Raw genomic sequence first — 20,769 nt, 5'->3', positions numbered from 1 at the left:
GCCATCACAAGTGTGGGAGCGTATTTAAGTCTATCACAGCAGGCTTTTTATGTCTTTATATCACCTTTTCAGTTGAACTCAGTTGGCTGCTTCTCAGCTGGGAGAAATAGTGAGTGTGTATGTTTGTCTCTAGGACTTTCTCTGCCTTTTCCATCTCCCTTAACAGAACTTTTGACTCCTAAAAGCCCAGCAGACAGCTCCTGCTCTAGCCAAGGGATTGAGATCTGGGAATGTCGAGGCATCTTCAGCAGTGGGAATGTTTGCTCTGTTTCCCTGTCTCATTAAAGTGTGGCTGCTGCAGCTGCAAGTGCTGTAGGCTGGATGTGTGCATGGAATGCACCTTCATTAATTTTTATCTCACTGATTTCTCCACCACTTTGTGCTCTTCAGGAATGATGCCATGAGCCTTTAAACACGTGTGAGCTGCTTTGTGGTGCAGTCCATGTTTGCTCACTGGATTTCTCCACTCATGAATCTTGTAATCAGGTGTTACCTGTGTCTGTCTTGTTTGCTGTTTGATCCCTGACAGGAGGTACAAAGGGACATTCTTAACTTGCTGTCTGAGCTCCAGCTATTCTCAAATTGTGCTGCCATCAGTGGGAATGTGCAGCATCCTAGGGACTGTTAATTGCAATGTGTGAAGCAGGGGTAACTCTAATGTAAGCCTGTGAAATAGTTAATCTTATTATATTAGAGACTGAATAAATATTTTAAAGGTTTTTTTTCTTATTTTTATTTTTATTTTATTGCAGTGCATAATAACAAAACACAACAATAAGAAGTCATCATTCACTGGATTCTTCTAGTCAAATGGTCTCTGGCACACTAATCAAAATGAATTCCTGACAGGACAAATGAAAGCATCCTCTAATCTCTTTTTTCCCCAGATTTACCATGGTGGCTGCTTTTAATTCGTCAGAAAGCATTGATTGGCAAACTTCCAGGAGATCACGAGGTTTGCAAAATCACAAAGATTGCAGTGATTCCACTTTCTGAGACAGAACCTCAGGATCTGGAATTGGAGGTATGGCCATCCTCAGGGAACTCTGACTGTCCCCCTCCTGCTTCAGTGAAATAAAAATCAAATGCCTCTCATCTCTTTTTCCTGGTATAAGCAAACATCTTGAATATATTGTGCTTTTATAAATATTGTTTTTTGATAAGAAGTATTTTTAAACAGAAAATTGCAAGTTCTGCTGGGGAGGGAAATTGCAACAAAGTAATACCTAAAATTCATAAAGATCGTTGGGAATACCACACAAGAATAAGATTTATTGAACCAGGAGAAAGTATATTTTTTAATGGATTTTCTTGCTTTCATCCTGTTTTGGAAGGTTAATTCTATAACTTGGTTTGAAGGGAAATTCGTACTTAAAATGTTGCAATTTTTTTCCTCGAAGAAAATGGACAAAGGAACAAAGATAAAAATGAGTAGTGCTAATTTAATTTGGGTGGAAATTGGATGGGTCTGGGTACTCAAGTCATGTCAAATTGAGGCAGAGATTCTCACAATCAGGAGAAAATGCCTTTCATAGAAGAGTGAGAATTAACCTACAGATGGAAATTTGCATGTCTCCCTCTATTTCAGTGTCTCCCCTAGGTTTGTGGACATCAACATCTTGCTTTTGTAGACTTTGAGTTTGCTTTGAACTTTTTAAAAAAACCAGTGTTTAAATGTTGGCTTTAATTCAATGTCATTATTTTAGCTTTGTAAAAAGCACCATTTTGGGATAAACAAGCCAGAGAAGATAACACAGTCCCCAGATGACACAAAATTCCTGCTGAAGACTCTTACTCAAATTAAATCTAATGTGTCTGCTCCAAATAAAAAGAAGGTAAAGTTTTCTACTGTTTCCTTTTTTTGTTCCAAAATGTTGAGTTTATAATTCAAATGTTTTGATGGATGATCAAATGGAATATAAAGATCTTAAAAAAACTGCAGAATATGGAACTACTGTCTTGATGCCCAGTTTAATTTTTTTGATTATTTAGCTATGGCTCTTCTGTGATTATTTTTTTTCATTTTGTAATTACATAATTTTGGCAGAATTGCTAATAGATTGCTAATTGCTAAATAAATCTTTTTTACCAGGATTAGCTTCTAGTGAGGTTCTAAACTTCCAGAAGTTTCTTTGCATAAGTGTCTCTTATAGAATTGGACACAAAATTTGGTGCCTGGCTCCTCAGAGGACACCATCCAATGTCATCTAACTGCTTTTAACACAATAATGGCTTGGATTAGGAAGGCAAACCAGTGGTTATTAAAATTAGAATGATGTTGCTGTGGCTGCTGTCTCTTGTGTGCATCTCTGCTGGGAATTTTAAGGTCCTGCTCATCACTGGGGAAGTGTTTGTCCTCCAAGGTTAGAGATGGAAAATACGACTGCAGTCTTTTGCACACACAGAGAAAGACATGAGAGCCATTTTTTTTCTCTCAGATTAGAGAAAGCAAAGAGAAAGAGAGACTGGAGAAGAGATTGCTGGAGGAGTTGTTCAAGATGTTCATGGATTCAGACTCCTTTTACTACAGCCTGAGCTACGACCTGACAAATTCTGTGCAGAGGCAGAGCGCGTGTGAGAAAACCAACCTTCCCCTGTGGCGCAAAGTGAGTGCCTTGTGTGTGTTCCTTCCACTGGGGGATGAGCTGTCCAGAAATGATTGTGATCCAAACCTGGCTGGTTTTACAGCGGCTGAGCCCCTTGTCCTGTGACCAGCTCAGGTGCAAGGGAACAGAGGTGTGCAGCAGCAGGACCTGAGCTGTTTTGTTAAAGGCAAACCTGTCTGTACAGGTGTGGTGATGGACACTGGTGTTCCCCCCACAAATATTGCCAGATCTAACCTGTAATACTGCAAAAACTGCCCTTTGTCTTCTTAACAGGTGGATGACAGATTCTTTTGGAACAAGCACATGATTGAAGATCTCATCAGCATTGATGTGAGTCTTATTTCTAACGTGCCATTCTTTAGTTCTTTTAGTTGAACTGTTTGCCTAAGGCCTCGTAGGTGTTTGATTACCAACCTGCTTGGCAGACAGGTCAGGAGCAGGGCTGTGCCTTCTGTAGCTGAGCAGCTGCCACTGCCTTCTTCCCCCAGCCAGCCTGTGATCATTGCTAAGGAGTGAACTTCAGCTCAATTAAAACATTCACTACAATAAAGCAATGCAGAATGACTTGGTGTGATAAGCTTGTGCTGATTTCTGAAGGTAAATTTGAGTTGTATTTTTATGTGAAATGGATTGTCCCTGAGCACAGCTGAACTTGATAATCGGGAGGAGCCAGAAAAGGAATGATCTCTGAATTCCAAAGTTTCCCTGAGATAAGATTTTGGTCCTCCATAGTGGAGGATAGTGTTGTATCTCCTTGAGCACAGTAGCTGATCAGTAAAACCAGTGTAGAACAAGTTGTTCTGAACATCTCTTCAGAGTAAATAACACACAAAGAAGCAGCAAACCACCACTCTTTGTTCAATATATGACCTTCCATCATTTTAAATTAACCTCAAAGATCAAGGACTAAGTTGCTAACTTCTGTATGCCAGTTTAGGCCAAGTCTGATTTTCTTTAGGGATGACAACAGACATTGTGCCTTATGCCCTGCCCCTCTTCCATTGATAATTATAAATAAACAAATGATTATAGAGTCACAGCAGGATAAACCTATGTCCTCTGTGAAAAGTTATGTGTAGTGCAGAAGTTAATGAGTTGTATTTTTCATGTTATAAGATATAAATGGATAACTTTGAGTTAGTGGGGAATTTGGATCTTAATTCTGTTTAAGAAATCAATGTTTCAGGGTGCAGAGCCATGAACCAGTTGTCTTGAGGACCAAATTAGCCCATATGAAGCTTTATACTGTTATGTGTTGCTGAAAACAGGCTAACATCTACACTCCTGTATAAACGTGATACAGTGTGTGTCCACACAGAAGTTTTAAAACTGCCTTAAAGCAGAAACTAGGTCAAAAAGTTGCTTTCTTTCTTCCTCCTGATTTAAAAGCTCTTTGACTGATGGAGGAAAAATGCTGGTATCTCTTATGAAAATAAGGATATGGCAAAAATTAAAGCATGTGAATCGTCTGCTTTATAAACATGAGAAATAGCAGAAATAATTGTAGGTAATGTCAGACCAACAGGAAAGTGAATGTTTTTTGTCACCTCCAGAATGCTGAAGTGGACTTCTGGATTATCCCCATCATTCAAGGATTTGTGCAAATCGAAGAACTTGTAGTAAACTACAGCGAGTCTTCAGATGAGGACAAGAGCAGCCCTGACACTCCTCCCCAGGAGTCAGGATGTGTGGATGACGTTCACCCCTCGTTCCTGGTGGCGCTCATCTCCCGCCGCAGCCGCCACAGAGCTGGTAGGCAAACACCAAACTAAAGCCCAGCGTGTTCTGAGCACTGCAGAGGGGTGAAACTGGTGAAACTGGGCAGTGCTGGGCTGCTCAGAGTCTGCACTGAGCCCTCCCTGCTGGGAGGAGGGAGAGGAGAGGCTGCAGTGCCTACAGCACCAGTGGCTGCTGAGTGAGCTGCTCACGAGCACTGAGTGCATCCTTGGAGCTCACATCCCTGAGTTCCATTTTTGCAGAGATCCCCCTGATTAGGACCTTACTTAACTCTGTGCTGTTGTATTTCATTAGGCTTGGATGGGAATTAAATTTTCAAAGCTCTCTGAGGGCTTTGGCAGCAGCTGAAGAGGATGAAAAGCCACATGTGTGCATGCCTGTGTCCCAGGAGATGTTTGTTAGGGGCAAGGTGTGAAATGTGACCACGCTTTGGTCTTGTACTTTATTTGACTTAGAGTAGCAAGGCAAACAGAAATTATTCCCTGCCCTTAGGATCTCAGAAAGAAAGATTGAGTCACTTTACAGCTTAATAAATCCAGTTTAACTCCAGGCTTTTCAGTCTATCTAATTTTTATGAAGACACTCTCCAATGTCTCCAACTCCTTTCTTACACAGTTGGATTTTTAACATGTCAAAAAATGAGAAAAAAACCTGTTGAGCTTGCCCTGCTATAGGACTGTACCTTTGTACCACAGCTCACTTGGATGCATTTAATTCAGTTCCAAGGAAAATGGTTTGTCAGAACAACAAGGAGTAAATACTTGAGGGTTTCAGAGTAGTATCTAGTTTGCAGTCTGCCTTTTTCTTACTAATTTGTTACAGCAACTGAATTCTAGAGGGAAAATTTCTTATTGATTCCTTCTTGCTATTAATATCACCTTGCTCATCTGATTTCTAGTCTGGAGCATAAACTGTGTAGAATCTTCTCCCTGTCTGATTAAAGGCTGTAATGCTGCTGACAATTTCTCTATAAAGATCCCTATTATAGGTATTTTACATTCTTTTCCTTTCCCTCCTTGTAATCTCTTCCCTTCTGTGCTGCCAAGGTTCAGCTCAAAAGTTTGGTTCCATGCTACTTCAGGACTTGGAACTGAATTTCCACAACCTTGAATATTTTTCCAACTCTCTTACTCCTTCCCTGTCCTTTGCTACCACCTGCATCCTTTCTGAAATAATGATGTACTCTCCTTTGAGTCAAGGATATGCAAACACATTTCTGTTTAATGAGCAGTCCAGAGCTGGGTAGGCATAAATCTGTAGTCAGAGGAGCATTGTCTCTTCTTAATGTGCAGAATTAGTTACACCAATTAAAACAAGGAGGGGAAGGGGAACAACAAAGGGAACGTGCAAATCCTCTTGGGCTGCTTGTGGGGTCACTGTGAGAAGTGGAGCCTCTGTCAGTAAAAGTGGCCTTTAGGTTCATGGAAAACACTGAGCACTGAAGTAAAACTTTGTGCTAAACGTGACAGAACAGGAAGAAATGTGTCTTTTAAGATGGATAAGAAGATGCTTTTAAGTATTTGTGGCTTTAAGCTGCCCTGTGCTGTCAGCTTACATTCTGCTGCTCACAGTGTATCAGTAAATAAATGTTATCCATATAGTCAAAATAACTCTGAGGAACAAACTAGGATAGGAGTGACTTGTACCACTGATCACAGATTTGGGCTAGAACTGTTATCTTGGGTCAGCATTGTCAAGACCAGCAACATAAATTATTAATGTTTAAGGCTTAAATATGACTTGACCGTTCTCATTCCCCCTAGGAATGCGCTATAAGCGGAGAGGTGTTGATAAAAATGGGAATGTGGCAAATTATGTTGAGACAGAGCAACTGATCCATGTCCATAATCACACCCTTTCCTATATCCAAACACGAGGCTCTGTGCCTGTTTTCTGGAGCCAGGTTGGATACAGATATAACCCACGGCCCCGGCTGGACAAGAGTGAGTATTTGGGTGAAAAACATAAAAATCAGCGTCCCCTGGAGCTCTTCTTTTGGAAAAGATGCTTATGTGAGTGTGATGCATATGTAGAATGATGAAGCAGGCTTATTAAAAGTTAATTTTTTGTCCCATCTCTTCTGCACAAAAAGCAAAATGCAGCAAAATTCAAGAACGTGTTTGCTGTATGTTAAACTAAAACATCAATGTTGAAGCTGAGCAAATTAATGAAAGACCTTTAAAAGTAATTTTGTGCAATGTTATTATCTTTAAGCTAAGGTATCTTGGTTTTTTAGAGTACAATTTTGGGCATGATTTAATACATCAAACAGGACTTCTTGCTGAACAGGCTGTTTCTGTCTAACACTGCTCTGCCTTGTAGGTGAAAATGAAACCGTGCCCTGTTTCCGTGCACACTTTGAAGAACAGCTGAAGAATTACAAAAAGCAGGTGAGTGCTACATGACAGAATAGTAATCTCATGGAAATGCAGGGGCTGAAGGATAATGTTTTGAGGTTGTTTTTCTTGGTGATGTGTTGTGGGTTTTTTTTAGAAGCTTGTTGACAATTGGAAGGTTGGTACATGAATAGAAATTTAGTTTAGATTTTTCAATTATCCTTGTAGGTAACCAGTAAAACCCAGGAATAACTTATGGAAATGTGTAAACCCTATTTCTGTGTACCTGTCCTCTGCATTCAGAGCTCTTTGTATTTAAATTTGTGTAGGCAGGGAGCTGTTGGAGCTGATTTGTCTTAGGTACAATCTATCAAAGATTGTAACTTCAGCAAGATTGCTACAAATCTTTAACTCTTGAGCTATTTGTTATTGCATGGTGTAAATCTGAGCAAGCTGTGTACCAGATGATGAGTGTTAAATAATTAAACTTTTGAACAGGTTATTATTAACTTGGTGGATCAGACAGGCAGAGAGAAGATTATTGGAGATGCTTACCTTAAACAAGTTCTTCTCTACAACAATGCAAATCTGACTTATGTTTCATTTGACTTCCATGAGCACTGGTAAGAAACCTTTTAAAAATGTCACTTTCCATCTTTTTTATTGGCATGAAGGGTGAGTATAAAGGAGAGGAAAACTCATTGTTATTTCTACTTCTGCATAAAACACTGTTCTTTTACACAAGAATACATAACACTGTAACAAGAAAAAAGCACTTTAAAATTTAAGTTTTGGGTAACCAAGCTCTGCTGTTTGTGATGTTGTGTCCCTGACCTGTTAAATATGCAATTACTTATTGGGCAAAGCTTAATTGTCACATGTTTTAAGAGTTTCCTTAAACATGCCATGAATGTGAAGCTGTGGCTGACCCTTTTCAAGCTATGTAATGTTTTGCCTTTAATTCTCTACTTCTATTTCTCTTCGTTCTTTCTATAAAAACATGATGGGTTCTTTCAGGACCCTGATGCTGTTATTTCAATATAAAATACATGGGTTTTTTCTTAGTCCAGTGGGAGTAGTTTCTGTTTTCATGACTGCCCTCTGATGCTGCCATGCTCTGGAGCAGTGCTCACATGTCCAAGCGTGTCATCTGTCACTGCCATGCATTTGTCCTGCTCCCCTCAGGCTGGCTGCATTTGTGTGGGGTCTAAACTGGTTTAATCTTCACTTCCAAACTTAATCTGGGGATTGCAGCTGGCCTGGAGAGCCTTGCTGGCTGACTGAGTATGGCATTAGTAGATCTTGTCAGAGGGAGTGGTGGGAAGGGAAGCCCCTCTCAGAACAGTGTTGGCCTTTGAGAGTTCTGTTGGCACCCTGGATTGAGTTGGTAATTAATTGTTTATTTAGAGGAATTTCCATTTTCCTTCATTCACTTTTCTGCTATGATAGTTGTAGTGGCCAGGACTGTTTCTGCACTGTGAGCAGGAGTCAACTGAGAACAATCCTGAAAAATAACCAGATGGGCTAGGGGAGGAGGAGGAGGTGATGTGTCTATAGGTGGTTTTCTCTGTACAATCACTGGCAAAGCAGGGCTCACCATCCCAGTTCCAAATCTACTTTTCTTGAGACTAAAATGAGATCAGAATGTTGCACATGCCTGAATAGCTGCACACTTATTCTTCCTAATGGGAGCAGCATTAAGAAAAGTGAGGTCTTGAGAATTTAATGATCTTTTAACCTCTTGCCTTGGATTTGGACAATGAGTTGTACTGCAAAATAGTTCTGAATATTGGCTCCGTTTAAAGCTCATTGCAGGAGGGAATGCTTGTCTCTCTCATTTAGCTAAAACACCATCTTAGTTAACATTACAAATAAGATAAAGTTGTTAAGTAAGTCACGGCTCTAGTTCACACTAACTTTAGTGAAATTCTGTGTTTCAGCCGAGGAATGAAGTTTGAAAATGTTCAAACACTGACTGATGCCATTCATGATATTATTCTTGACATGAAGTGGTGCTGGTAGGTTGTTTGTCATTCTTTGTCTTGTGAAGTGTTGGTGTTCTGTCCCTGTAACAGTGAAAATTCTCAGGTGCTGTTTCCTGCCCGAGGTTTACTGCATTTCACACTTTTAGGGTCGCTCACATTTAATGTGACACACTCTGTGTCTGACCCACAAACCCCAGAATGACAACCTTACCACTGACAGCAAGCAGACATGCTTGACCTTTAGTTTGAACTGATTAAAGTTCATACATTTGAGTTACAAGTGTGGCTGCAGCCTCAATCAATTGCTCTATATTGTTCTGTATTGCTGTCATTATCATTGGCTTCTCTGTTCTTGAAATTAAATGCTTTGCTCTTGAAAGCCTGTATTAGGTATGCATGACTTGAATTCAGCATCTGATTGCATCTCAAGTTTGTGGCCTCAGCAGGATTTATGCCTGATATCCAGCCTAGATTAAAGAGGAGGATAAGTTGGGAAAAAAGGAGTTAATTCAGTGTGGGGCATGCCTGGGGTGTGAGTGCAGCCATAAACAGTGCTCCATGTGTAAAATGTTCTGCTGTTTATAGAAGCTGATGAATGACACTGGATTTTAAGTGTCTCAGTGTGCTTTTGTTCTCCTCCTGTCAAAGGGTTGACCAGGCTGGAGTGATCTGCAAGCAGGAGGGGATTTTCCGGGTGAACTGCATGGACTGCCTGGACCGCACCAACGTCGTGCAGGCTGCCATTGCCAGGGTGGTCATGGAGCAGCAGGCACGTAAAACTGAGGGCTCTGTCTGCTGCTGAGTGCCTCACACCTGAATTGTGTTCACAGAGAGATCTGTGTGTCTGGAAAATGCTGGACTGACCTCTACCAGAAAAACCTTTGCAAAATAATTGAAGAGCCATGAAGCCGAGAGGAATGATATATACAAATGCAAAAGTTGAAAGCATTATAGAATAGTGATGCCTCCTTCTGTCCTCCTTCAGAAAGGACTGGCTGTCCACCACTTGGAGAGGACTGTCTTGTCTGGATTTAGTAATTTCAGTTTAATTTAGTAATTTAGTAATTTCAGTTTACATAGGAATACAGAGTTTAGAAGCAAGACACCTCCCTCCCAAGTCCCTCACTGAAATGATGCTAAAAGGCCAAATCTAACAAGCTGGATGCTCCTTTAGGTGCTTTGATGTGAAATATTGTGGTGCAGCAAGTAGGGGGATTAGTTGTCCCTTCTGTGTGAGAGGAATAATTAATTCATTATGTAAATAGCCCTGATGGCTTTGATGCTGTGTTCTGGAGTAGTTCTCCCTGTACAGAGGAGGGATTTCCAAGCAGGCAGAGTACTTTCCCTCAGTTTTCCTCTTTGCTCTGGCCCTCACTGGCTTTCTAGAAGCTCAGTGGTGACTTTGTTCCCTTGTGAGGACTTCACTGCCACAGTACTGCTACAGACCTAGTGCAGACTTAATGTTCTATAGCTGAAACATCAAAGCCCCAGCCACAGCCCAAAACGAGCAAACCTGATTATGGTTCAGGTGCAGGAGAAAGGATGAAATGGGTCCTTCATTAGGGTGAAAAGTGAATGGATGTGGCCACTGCAGCTTCAGTTCCTCTTTGTTATTGTGAACTCCTGACACAGGAGTACTGAGGACCAGGGGAGGGATCAGCAGTCCCACAGTCATTATTTTAGAATAGGGTTTTTATCCAGGGTAACTCTTGAGTTCCAAGGCAATTCTTTGAAAAACAAGAGTGTTACAGATTGTTGTGAAGAGGCTTCACTCCCCATTGCTGAAGTGTGAGCTTGTGATGTGCTGCATCATTCCCACCCTGCAGCTCAAGTACTGGAATCAGTTCCTGAGTGAGAAATGCCCTGAGCACTGCAGGGTCAGGAGTGAAGGGCTGAGGGTTACATGGACCTCACACTTCTCCTCCCTGGAACCACTGGCTCTGCTTTCTCTCGTCTGGAAACTTGATAGGGCTTTCAAAGTTAATGAGCAGCTTTGTGTTAATTTTCATCTAACTTACAAAGAGTGCTTGAGCATTTGGTTTCAGTTGTAAATGGAAGTTTTCCTATGGTTTATTCCAAGTTATCCCTATTATTTAGTGACTGCATTGCAGTTATGTATGTCTGTGTGTGTGTACAAAGCCTGACATTGGTGTTGTACCCAAGGCTTATCTGGGGGAAACTCAAGGACTGGGTGTTCTCAGAGGGAGATATCTTACTCTAGTATCAGTGACAAACAGTAACTGTCCAAAATGTGCAAGCACTAATAATAAACCAACAGAAGAAGTTATTTTTTCTTTATTTTCAAACCCTTGAGGCCACGAATGCCTTTGCAATAGAAGACATATTAACTTGTTTATTTTGAAACTGCGATATCTGTTTTTTTGATGGTTCTCTATTGGAAAATTTCCACTATCTTGAGAATCTACAGTAACTTGTTTGCCTTCAGCTAATTTTTTTGATGATTGACTTAACATCCATAATTAATGTTCCTGCTGCCTCCAGTGATAGGATGTTTAGCAATAAACCACCAATCCATTAATTTAATCTGACAAATCAGCACAATGGCCTCCTTTCCCCCATCATACAAAATCTACCAACCAAACGCTTGGCCAGCGCTTCCATTTACTTCACCAAGCTCTGATACTAAGAATGACTTTCACTTTGGGCACAGAATTAACACATATGTCAAATTCCAGCTCAAAAAACTGGGTGTGATGCCACCAGAGCAGCCTCTGCCCGTGAAGTGCAACAGGATCTACCAGATCATGTGGGCCAACAACGGCGATGCCATCAGCCGGCAGTACGCGGGCACGGCCGCCCTGAAGGTAGGGGAGAGCCTCAGGAGTGTCTGGTATTACAGGGATATTGTGCACTGGAAAACCCTGGGATATCTGGAAATTCAGGCATTCTGTGTGGTTTTGTTCTGGAGAGATGAGGCTTTGCAATAGAAGAATGTTTTGTTTTTCCATTGTGTCGCACTCGGTGGGAATCAAAGAGGAGTTGAGTTTTCCCTGCACTTTGCCTGAATTCTGTTCTCCTCATATCTGGGGACAAAGCACAGCAGAGCTGAGAGTTTGAGAGATGTATTAATTATTTAATTATTAATCCATTTAAATTTCATCATGGTTATAGTACTTCTAAGCAGTTACAATATTTGAAAAATACTCTAAAGTTCTGGAGATTGGGCTGTGTAGGTGGTAGGGTGATATTAATTAGCTATATTTTCTAAAGACTCTTCTTAATCAGCTGTAATGTACTCTGTCTTCCAAGATCAAGCATGAAACTCCTTGCTCTGTACTTCCACTGATTTGAAAAGTCATAGAATTGGAGGTGTTGGCTGTGTGTAACTGGTGAAACAAATTATTTCCCTTGGGAAAAGTATTTGCATTTGGCACAGGAAAATCATTATGGTGGAAATGCTTAACATTTAAATGTCTCTTTAAATATCTCTACTGAGTTTTGATTAATTGATTGCACTAATATTTAAAAATATGTATAAAAAACAGCCTGATATGCTCGTTTTCATTGAGTATATTAAACTTTAAATCTGAAGTGCAGGCCTCAATTTGTCGATCTAAATTTTCAGGCCTTCTGCTGGAAGATTTCTCCACTCACTGTTGAGGTTCATGGATTAAATGAATAAATTTTAATGGTGGTATTTCTTTGAATTTGAAAGTGAAACACACTTGAAATATTCTTCATAGGAGTTGATGTGGCTTTTAGAAATGCTCTGTGCCAGTGTTCAGAGTGTCTCTGAAAATAGAATCCTCTAATGAAGTGGAACTACCAAAACAGCTTTTTATTCAAATTCTAAGCCTTCCATGGCCTAGAAACTTTCTTTTGTTTCTGAGGTTGTATGGGTATGTGCTGCTTTCCCCAGTATGTTTGTCTTGTTTTTGGTAGCAAAAGCACTGAGAGGAGAACCATTTTTCAGTAAGCTTCAGTCTTCTATTGTTGCAATAGTGTTCCTTTCACATTAAAGGCCAAAAAATAAAGGGATTTTTGCTTTTGGCGGTATTGAAGCTTCACAGTGATTGATGTGTTGAAAGTCCTGCTTCAATGGTAGCTGGCTTATATGTCTAGATTTGTTTTCTATTGGAATTTCCTACTGAAATTTTAAGTCTGTCAGAAACACAGGATTCTCTGCAGAGAAAAAAATCAATATGTTCAACTTTTGCATGAAATCTTTCCTTGAAGATAATTCCCGAGTTTCTCTGTTCAGTTCTGAGTTTCAGAGTGCCCAATCCTTTGAGCTGAGCCTGCTGCTCCCAGGTTTGATGTGTGATAATTTGCGTTGTGTGTGACAGGGTGACTTCACAAGGACCGGGGAAAGGAAGCTGGCAGGGGTGATGAAGGATGGAGTGAACTCTGCAAACAGATATTACCTGAATCGTTTCAGGGATGCTTACAGGCAAGCAGTCATAGGTAAGAGAACAATTTCCACCAAACTGAGCTGTGCTATTTACAAAAGATCATTAAATCATATTGGTTTCATCTTTCTGACTGATGATTTTTTCCTGTTGCTAAAAGCATCGTGTGTGGGTACATATCTGTACTGGACACTACAAGGAACAGTCTCACTCACTCTGGAATTGAAGCACCACTCAGTTCAGAGGGATTGCATGCACTGGGACTCATTGGAGACTTTGCCCCAGTTTCATTTTAGCATTAAATGCCTTGTAGCATCTCTTTTTTTTAAGACAAAGTTAAATTTATGTAGTGAGTATATCTTAAAATCGTGAGGAATTTTTGTTTTTCACTGAAACTAGGGTTACACCTTCTGAGTTTTGAGTTACAGGCAACATTCTCTTCAGAAAGACTACCCAAAAGCAACATTAAAATGCAGCATTTGGAAGGAATTTACAAACTCTTGCCATGTATCACTTTTAACTGTTTCTTGCTTGTTATTTTCTGGGGTTTATTTAGATTTGATGCAGGGCATCCCTGTGACAGAGGACCTGTACTCCATATTTACAAAAGAGAAGGAGCACGAAGCCCTGCACAAGGAGAACCTGAGGAGCCACCAGGAGCTGATCAGCCAGCTACTGCAGAGCTACATGAAACTGCTCCTGCCAGAGGATGAGAAATTCCATGGAGGCTGGGCACTCATTGACTGTGATCCAAGGTTTGTGGAACAAAGTTAAAATTGATCAGCTGCTGCTCTCACACCTCTGTTAATTACTGCTGAGCTTAAAAGGTTTTGATAGCTGGTGTGTGAACAGAAAGCAAGTGTAGAAGGACAGGAGTGCTTCAAGGGTTTGAATATTTGTAAAGGGAAAAGTCCTCTAAACATGTGCTGTTCCCAAAGTGCCATAAAAGTGGTGCATGCTGGAATTAGCTTTGAGACATCATCTGGAAATGGATGTATTTGGTTCATATTGCCCAAATGTGGTAGGTACCATCAAGAGAACTTGTAGAACCTGTAGGTGGTTAAAAGGGAGTGCTTGAGGGGTTGTTCCTTATTGCTTTATAGAGGAAGAGTAACTTCACTGATCACATTGAATCCTTGGGGAATGAGTCAGCAGTTGGACAGTCTGGATTTCTGTTCATGGAAAGTAATGGGATAAAGTCTGAACTTCAGTCCTAATCAAGGTCAGAGTTCAGGAGCTTGCAAGAGAAAAATAGTGGTTAGATCTGCAGGTTAAACTTCAGCATCTAAAAATAGCAGAGCAGGTTGTTATGAGAGCTATTCAGGGCACAGACTCATCACCCTCACTGAGTCTGAGGTATTTTTCCATTTCTCTGGTAGCATTTTTAATAGCTTGTGGGCTTTCTGTTTATTTTTGGACCTTCTGCTGACGTGTTTGAGCTGTTAGGTAATGTCAGGTCTGGGTGAGAGTGTTGCTTACATGGATCCTTTTGATAACACACCGTGATTGAAACTTCTTGTAACTTGTGTTCAGCTCTTAAAGGGTGTCCCCAGAACATGCTGGGCATGGGTTACAGCTCTGCAAATAAAACCTTCTACCTTGTATTTATTTTTCTTCCCTTCAGTCTCATCGATGCCACTCACAGGGATGTGGATGTGCTGCTGTTGCTTTCAAATTCTGCCTACTATGTGGCCTAGTAAGTTACCACTTGCCCTTACTATGTGTAGTTTATTTTAGTAGCTTTGCTTTAGATTAGTAGGAAGCACTAAATTTTGTTTCTTTTTTCTAGTTATGACGATGAAATCGACAAAGTGAATCAGTACCAAAGGTTAAGTCTTGAAGCTCTGGAAAAAATAGAAATAGGTAAGAAAACAGTCACTCTGTGTCTTTTTTTAAATGCTCTTAATGGCTTGAGCACTTACCAAAGCATCCTACAAAGGTATTGAAGCTGCAGCCCTTGAAGTGTGGCACAAACCCTGGGCAGCCCATCAGAAATGGCCCTTCTGGCTGACAGCAGATGCCAGGCTCTTCCTGCTGCTGGAATTGCAAGCTTTGATCACTGGAGGGGTTCTAAAATTTTCCCTCTTTCAAACTCCTAAAAAGAACCATGGAGTCATCCAAACAGATTTCATTATTTATCAAATGGCAGGAACAATTTTGTCAACTTCTCTAATGAGTCATGGGATTGTGCATTCAGTGCTCTCTTCCTTTGATCCAAGCACAGCAACTGGCTCAGGGTTGTACTTTAGATCTATTTCAGAGCTTTGCAAAACTTCTTTCTCAAGGGCTGATAACAAACATGCTATTAAAAAAGCACCTTGTTATGTTGATTTAACTCATTTGCTATAGAATGTAACATCTGCAGGCTAAATCCAGCATTTTCTGCTGTGAGCATTGAAGATGTGATGTTTTTGAAGTATGAAAAAGGTGATGCAGTTGGAGAGAAGGGAGTGTGTGTCCTCCTGATGGAGTTTAACCCTCCATTACACAACACACACTGATTTCATCATCTCCTGACTGTGACTTTCACTGTGTCTGTGCAAATTCTAAGAGTTTAGGGGAAAGGCCTCCCTCACTTGTGTATTGTGGGGATTTTGTATCCTGAGGTACAGAACAGAGTGAAACTCCTACTTCCACACCTCATTTAATGCTATAGATTATGCAGTGCACTGAATAGTTGAAGTACTTGGTCTAAATCTTGAAATTTTAATTACATCCTCCTGATAACAATATTAGCTTTCCCTTAAATCCTTGCCAGGAGCATTCCCTAAAAACCCCACAGGATGTAAAAAGTGTAAAACTTTTTTTTTCCTTCTGTTTGAAAGGGTGATCTGCAATAAACAACCAGGCTGATGGTAATAGACATACAGAGAGTCCAATTGCTTTTTGTAAGTTATTGATTGCTTAGTTAATGTGAAAATCTTTCATTTAAAGTGTATGTCCTGCTCTAATGAAAACATAAAGCCTTTTAGGCTGAAAAGGACTGTCAGGACTTACCCTTAGGTTCAGGCTCTGCAGTTCTCTCTTTCAGTGTTTGGTTAAAGATTTCCAAAGATTTCTCCTGGTTTCTCTCTCAGGGCCTGAGCCTACTCTGTTTGGCAAACCCAAGTTCTCCTGCATGAGGCTGCATTACAGATACAAAGAAATGAGTGGATATTTCCACACTCTCAGGGCTGTGGTTCGCAGCCCAGAAGAAGATGGAAAAGGTTTGTATCCTGTGTAAAAGTTTTAGATTTAGAAGTGTATTCAGTGGATCAGTGTTTCTCTAAAAGACTTGTTCCATTGCTCTTAAAATTTATCCTTCAGAGATCACTCCAAAAAAATCCAGCTGTGTGAGTGGGAAAGCAATTTTAAAAAACCACTCAGATGTTACTGTTTTAATAGAAAGAAAAATAAGTTTCAGACACAGCTTTAAAGCAAAATATCTCTCTAGAAATAGAGTAATTTCCCTGTTCAGGTCTTTACTGCTTCAAAAACTTAGAAAATGAAGTTAAAATTAGCTCCTAAAGAGGTAAAGAAATTGATTTTTTAGTGAAATCAATGTCTGGAAATGTTCTTGCTTGTTGTTAAACTAGATTAAATGAACACTAACAAGGGAAAAAATATCACTTCATACCTGGAGCACTGAGTTTTGTTAACAAGGATTAGAATAAATAAAGTTGCTTCTCTTCCTTCCCCAAATTAGGGAAAGTTGTTTGCTTAATGCTGAGTATTTAGGGCTGAAGGAGAGTTTATTCTTTACGTTTGTTTTGTAAGCTTTAAAACAGAGTTGCAACTTGTAAGGCACAACTGCTCTGTGGGATGAAAGAAAAAAAAGCAATAGACACAAACAAACTTAATTGTGTTAAAATTAGACCTGTTTGTTTGTAGATTATGGAATATGGGTTTTCAAGAGTGTTTTTAAGGGTCTGACAGGCTCTCTTGGATTCCAGACACTCTTCAGTGCATTGCAGAAATGCTGAGAATCACCAAGCAAGCAATGGGAATGGATGTGCCCATTATTGAGAAGAAGCTGGAGAGGTGAGTACCTCAGTGATGGGAACCTTCTGTATCCCAGCTGAGTAGAAAGTGTAGCAAAAAACGCTCGGTTCTTTTTTACAGGTATTGCAGACTGAATATTTGCTAAATCTGGCTACTGAGTACAGCATACACAAAGCCAGAGTTAAAAAAATGGAGAATTCAAATCCTTTTGCATCAAAAACTGAAATGCCTGCAGAAACTGCCTGCTCCTCTTGTTTGGCTACTGTTCTGTATCAATCCTCCTTTGTTTTTGTTGGTTTGAGCTTGATTAGCTTATTATGGGTACAATATTATTATGCAGAAAAAGGATTAAATTCATTATTTATGCAAGGAAGGGGTAACTTAGGAACCAAACTTAGGAACCAAAATGTCCATCTTGGTTACGGAAATAGACTGGAAGACAGTGAGTACTTGGTGTTTGATTGTACATTAAAGATCTTTCTCCTCTTCTAGGAGGAGCAGCAAACCTCACGAAGACATCATTGGCATTCGGTCTCAGAACAGAGGGTCCCTGGCTCAAGGCAAGAATTATTTACTGAGCAAGTTCTCCTCCCTCAATCAAAAGGTGAAACAAACCAAGTCCAACGTAAACATCAGCAACCTTCGGAAGCTGGGCAGCTTCGCCAAACCTGAGATGAAAGTCAATTTTTTAAAGCCAAATTTGAAAGTGAATCTCTGGAAGTCAGACAGCAGCCTGGAAACCCTGGAGAACCCGGGGGCGGATCCGAAAGCCCCGAGCGAGTCTGACACGGAGGCCTCGGACAACGACTCCTTCCACTCCGACGACTTCCTGAGCAACTCCAAGTCGGACGAGGAGGCGCAGCTGGCGGATTCCCTGGAGAACATCGGCCCCACGGACTACGTGCTGCCCAGCTGCGGCATCCTGGCCTCGGCGCCGCGCCTGGGCAGCCGCTCGCAGTCCCTCAGCAGCACGGACGTGAGCATCAGCGTTCCCGTGCCCGCCGAGGGCCAGCACGAGCCCACGCCCTCTGCTGACAGCGCAGAGCTGCAGTTTGCTAAGCCCGTGGACGTGTACTGCCAGAGGTTCGTGCAGGATGCCCAGAGCAAGGAGTGTGATGTGGTGGAGCCTGAGGCTGGTTCTCAGGAGCCGCACCACACGCTGGCCCAAAGCGGCAGGAGCGCAGCCAAGAAGGCAGAACCTAAGGCTGAAGCTGCTGCAGACATTCCTCCCAGGCCATCAAAGCTGGATGTTCAGTCTTCTGAGCCAAATCCTCAGCTCTTGGCAGTGGGTGGGCCTGACTCGAGTAAATCCCACAGAAGCCCGGGATCTGTGTGTGGGAACCACGAGCCAGGGCTCCACACGACTCCTTCCCCCGCCGACGGCAGCAGCAGCAGGGCCGTATCGCCCTTCGCGAAAATCCGCAGCTCCATGGTCCAGGTCGCCAACATCACCCAGGCAGGATTGACTCAAGGGATTAATTTTGCTGTGGCAAAGGTCCAAAAGAGCCCTGCGGAACCAGAGGCTTTAAATGAAATCAAACAAAAAGAACTGAGAGAAATGTTTACGCAATGCCAGACACGAATAATTCAGATCTAGTTGCTCATTTGGGAAGTGTTCTTCTAGCTGTGGCTTCTAATAAAATGACACAATGACATCAGGACTATTGTGGCATGAACTGCTACTGGATACTGGGGTTGATAACAGGTAACTTGTTTACAAGCAGTGAGAGATGCAAATGAATTTGGTTCTGACCAAGCTTCAGAATTCCCTCAGGCAGGTGAGGCAGAACCTGTATAAACCATATTTAAACAGGTAGCTTAGACACTGGGATTCAATAAGCATGCTGTCTATCTTAGATGTGTTGCACAGTTATTTTTTTGAGACTAATTTTGTAGCTCTTCTGAATTATGTAGAAAGTATTTATACTCAAAAGATGATACTGCACTTCTCTGACCTTACTTACCTTGCACTACACCAGCAAAATAAAGTACCGGTAAATTGCATTTTATTTATTTTTGGGACTAGTATTTTTTACTTGTTTTCATTGAAGTTCTAGATGCAGCTCTCTATGAATTGTGCCTCTACAATGGGAACCAATGTGTTTTTGTTGAATTTAATATGTTAATAACCAGAAAGTAAGGTTTCTTTGCTATCCTTTTCTTTCCAGACATCCTGGGACACTCTCATTATAGATAAAGACCCAATCTGAAATACCCACAAATCCTGCAGTGCAGGTTTCTTCTGAAGATTGGGTTTTTTCCTCACTTGTTTTGAGGTGAGGGGAAATGAAGCAAATGTCTTTGAATTGTCTTGCCCGTGTTTAAGCAATTCCTTTTTTTTTGTTAAATTCCAAACTCTGCCAGTTTGCTCTAATTTTTTGTCTGTAAAGCAAGACAAGCCAGATACCTGCCCATCAGGCACTGTGTCCTCTGTGCTAGGATTCTCTTTAAGTGTAAAAAACAATGCAAAATCCCAACTAACATCTAAAGCAGAAGGCCAGTGCACTGCTTTGTAAGATCAGGGTTGCATTAGAGCATAGCTGTCAGCATCTGTTCAAGACCAAATTCGTGACCAACTCCAGCTTTGCACCTCGCAGGGTAAAGCACCCGCTGGGAACTGGATAAAAACCCCTTTTCTGTGTGTGTCAAAGGATTACACCTGTTCAATGCTCCTTCCCAGGAATGCCTTGCCATGCCATTCTAGTGTAGGACATTGTCCAGAAGCTGCTGTGGAGCAGGACCTTCCTGTGCTGTGGTTTGTGACTGCAACCACCCTGACAGCCCCAGTGCCTCTGTCCTTGTCCCTGTACTGTAGATAGGCTGCACGTGGTGTCCCCACAACGTCGTGTCCTGGGCTAGGGTAGCTCTGTGTCTTAGGACTTGTACTGTGTCTGAAGTCATTTATCACCTGAAACTTTGATAAACAAATTTGGTTTATTTATTAAAGTGATGTGGGTTTGGTTCTGGTTTTTTTTTTTTTTTGAGTTGTCTATACTTGTGGCTATATTTAAAATTAAACTACTGCTGTATTTTAATGTGAGCAATATACATGAGATATTTTAATAAAAAAAGTGGAATCAAAAGCTGGGTTTGGTATGTGATGTTAAGGGATGTGGGACTGCAGGGCTCCAGGGGCTTCTTTCAAAGTTACAGACACAATCCCCTGGTACTCACGGGCCACAGCTGTAACTTCAATTCTTTATCCTGTTAGAATGCTGCTGCTTTTCTGGGCAACTTGTGCCAGGGCCTCACCACCCTCACAGGGAAGAATTTCTTTATATTTATTCTTTATATCTTATCTAAATCTACCCACTGTTAGTTTGAGGTCATCAGCCCTTGTCCTGTCCCTTTCCAGCTTGGGAACTGTCCTATCCCTGGCTGTGAAACATTGGAGATGTGCACAGAACAATTCCCTGAGGCAATCTTAGAACCAAACCCTGCATTCCAGCCCAGCTGCCTTTTGAAGAGACCCAATTTCCTTCCTCATTTGTTCAGTTGCTTCACTCCACAGTAATGCAGCACAAGTCAGATGAAACCATGAATATTCATTTGTAGTGTTCAAAAAAAAAAAACAACAAACTATAAGTGATTTGAAACAGCACCAAACTTGGCTCAAGTTTAGGATACACAAAAAATGTTTCTCATAATAAGTACTCATTATCAGTGTGAAGAGATGAAATCTCCAGATTGGCTGTACAGCAAAACTGCTCATGTTTAGAAGAGGAAAATGCCATAAAAAAGAGGGTTCCTGTCG

General features: G+C 41.1%; 1 protein-coding gene across 1 annotated transcript in view; it reads left to right on the top strand.

Annotated features, from left to right (window-relative positions):
- The window catches only part of INPP5F (inositol polyphosphate-5-phosphatase F), a 38,996-nt gene extending 18,898 nt beyond the window's left edge, over nt 1-20,098 (top strand). The window contains exons 3-20 of the mRNA XM_063405191.1: nt 888-1,024; nt 1,707-1,835; nt 2,439-2,606; nt 2,880-2,936; nt 4,160-4,358; nt 6,107-6,286; nt 6,666-6,733; nt 7,178-7,302; nt 8,620-8,697; nt 9,313-9,433; nt 11,361-11,489; nt 12,972-13,089; nt 13,591-13,789; nt 14,659-14,730; nt 14,824-14,897; nt 16,112-16,240; nt 16,967-17,054; nt 17,508-20,098. Coding sequence (XP_063261261.1) covers nt 888-1,024; nt 1,707-1,835; nt 2,439-2,606; nt 2,880-2,936; nt 4,160-4,358; nt 6,107-6,286; nt 6,666-6,733; nt 7,178-7,302; nt 8,620-8,697; nt 9,313-9,433; nt 11,361-11,489; nt 12,972-13,089; nt 13,591-13,789; nt 14,659-14,730; nt 14,824-14,897; nt 16,112-16,240; nt 16,967-17,054; nt 17,508-18,612 — 3,176 coding nt within the window. The 3' untranslated portion in view covers nt 18,613-20,098. The remainder of the gene's footprint in view (nt 1-887; nt 1,025-1,706; nt 1,836-2,438; nt 2,607-2,879; nt 2,937-4,159; nt 4,359-6,106; nt 6,287-6,665; nt 6,734-7,177; nt 7,303-8,619; nt 8,698-9,312; nt 9,434-11,360; nt 11,490-12,971; nt 13,090-13,590; nt 13,790-14,658; nt 14,731-14,823; nt 14,898-16,111; nt 16,241-16,966; nt 17,055-17,507) is intronic.
- Nucleotides 20,099-20,769: the final 671 nt, after the last annotated feature.

Source organism: Prinia subflava, chromosome 9 (genome assembly GCF_021018805.1).
Source record: "Prinia subflava isolate CZ2003 ecotype Zambia chromosome 9, Cam_Psub_1.2, whole genome shotgun sequence".
NCBI classification, from domain to species: domain Eukaryota; kingdom Metazoa; phylum Chordata; class Aves; order Passeriformes; family Cisticolidae; genus Prinia; species Prinia subflava.
This window is presented reverse-complemented; position numbering and strand designations above follow the sequence as displayed.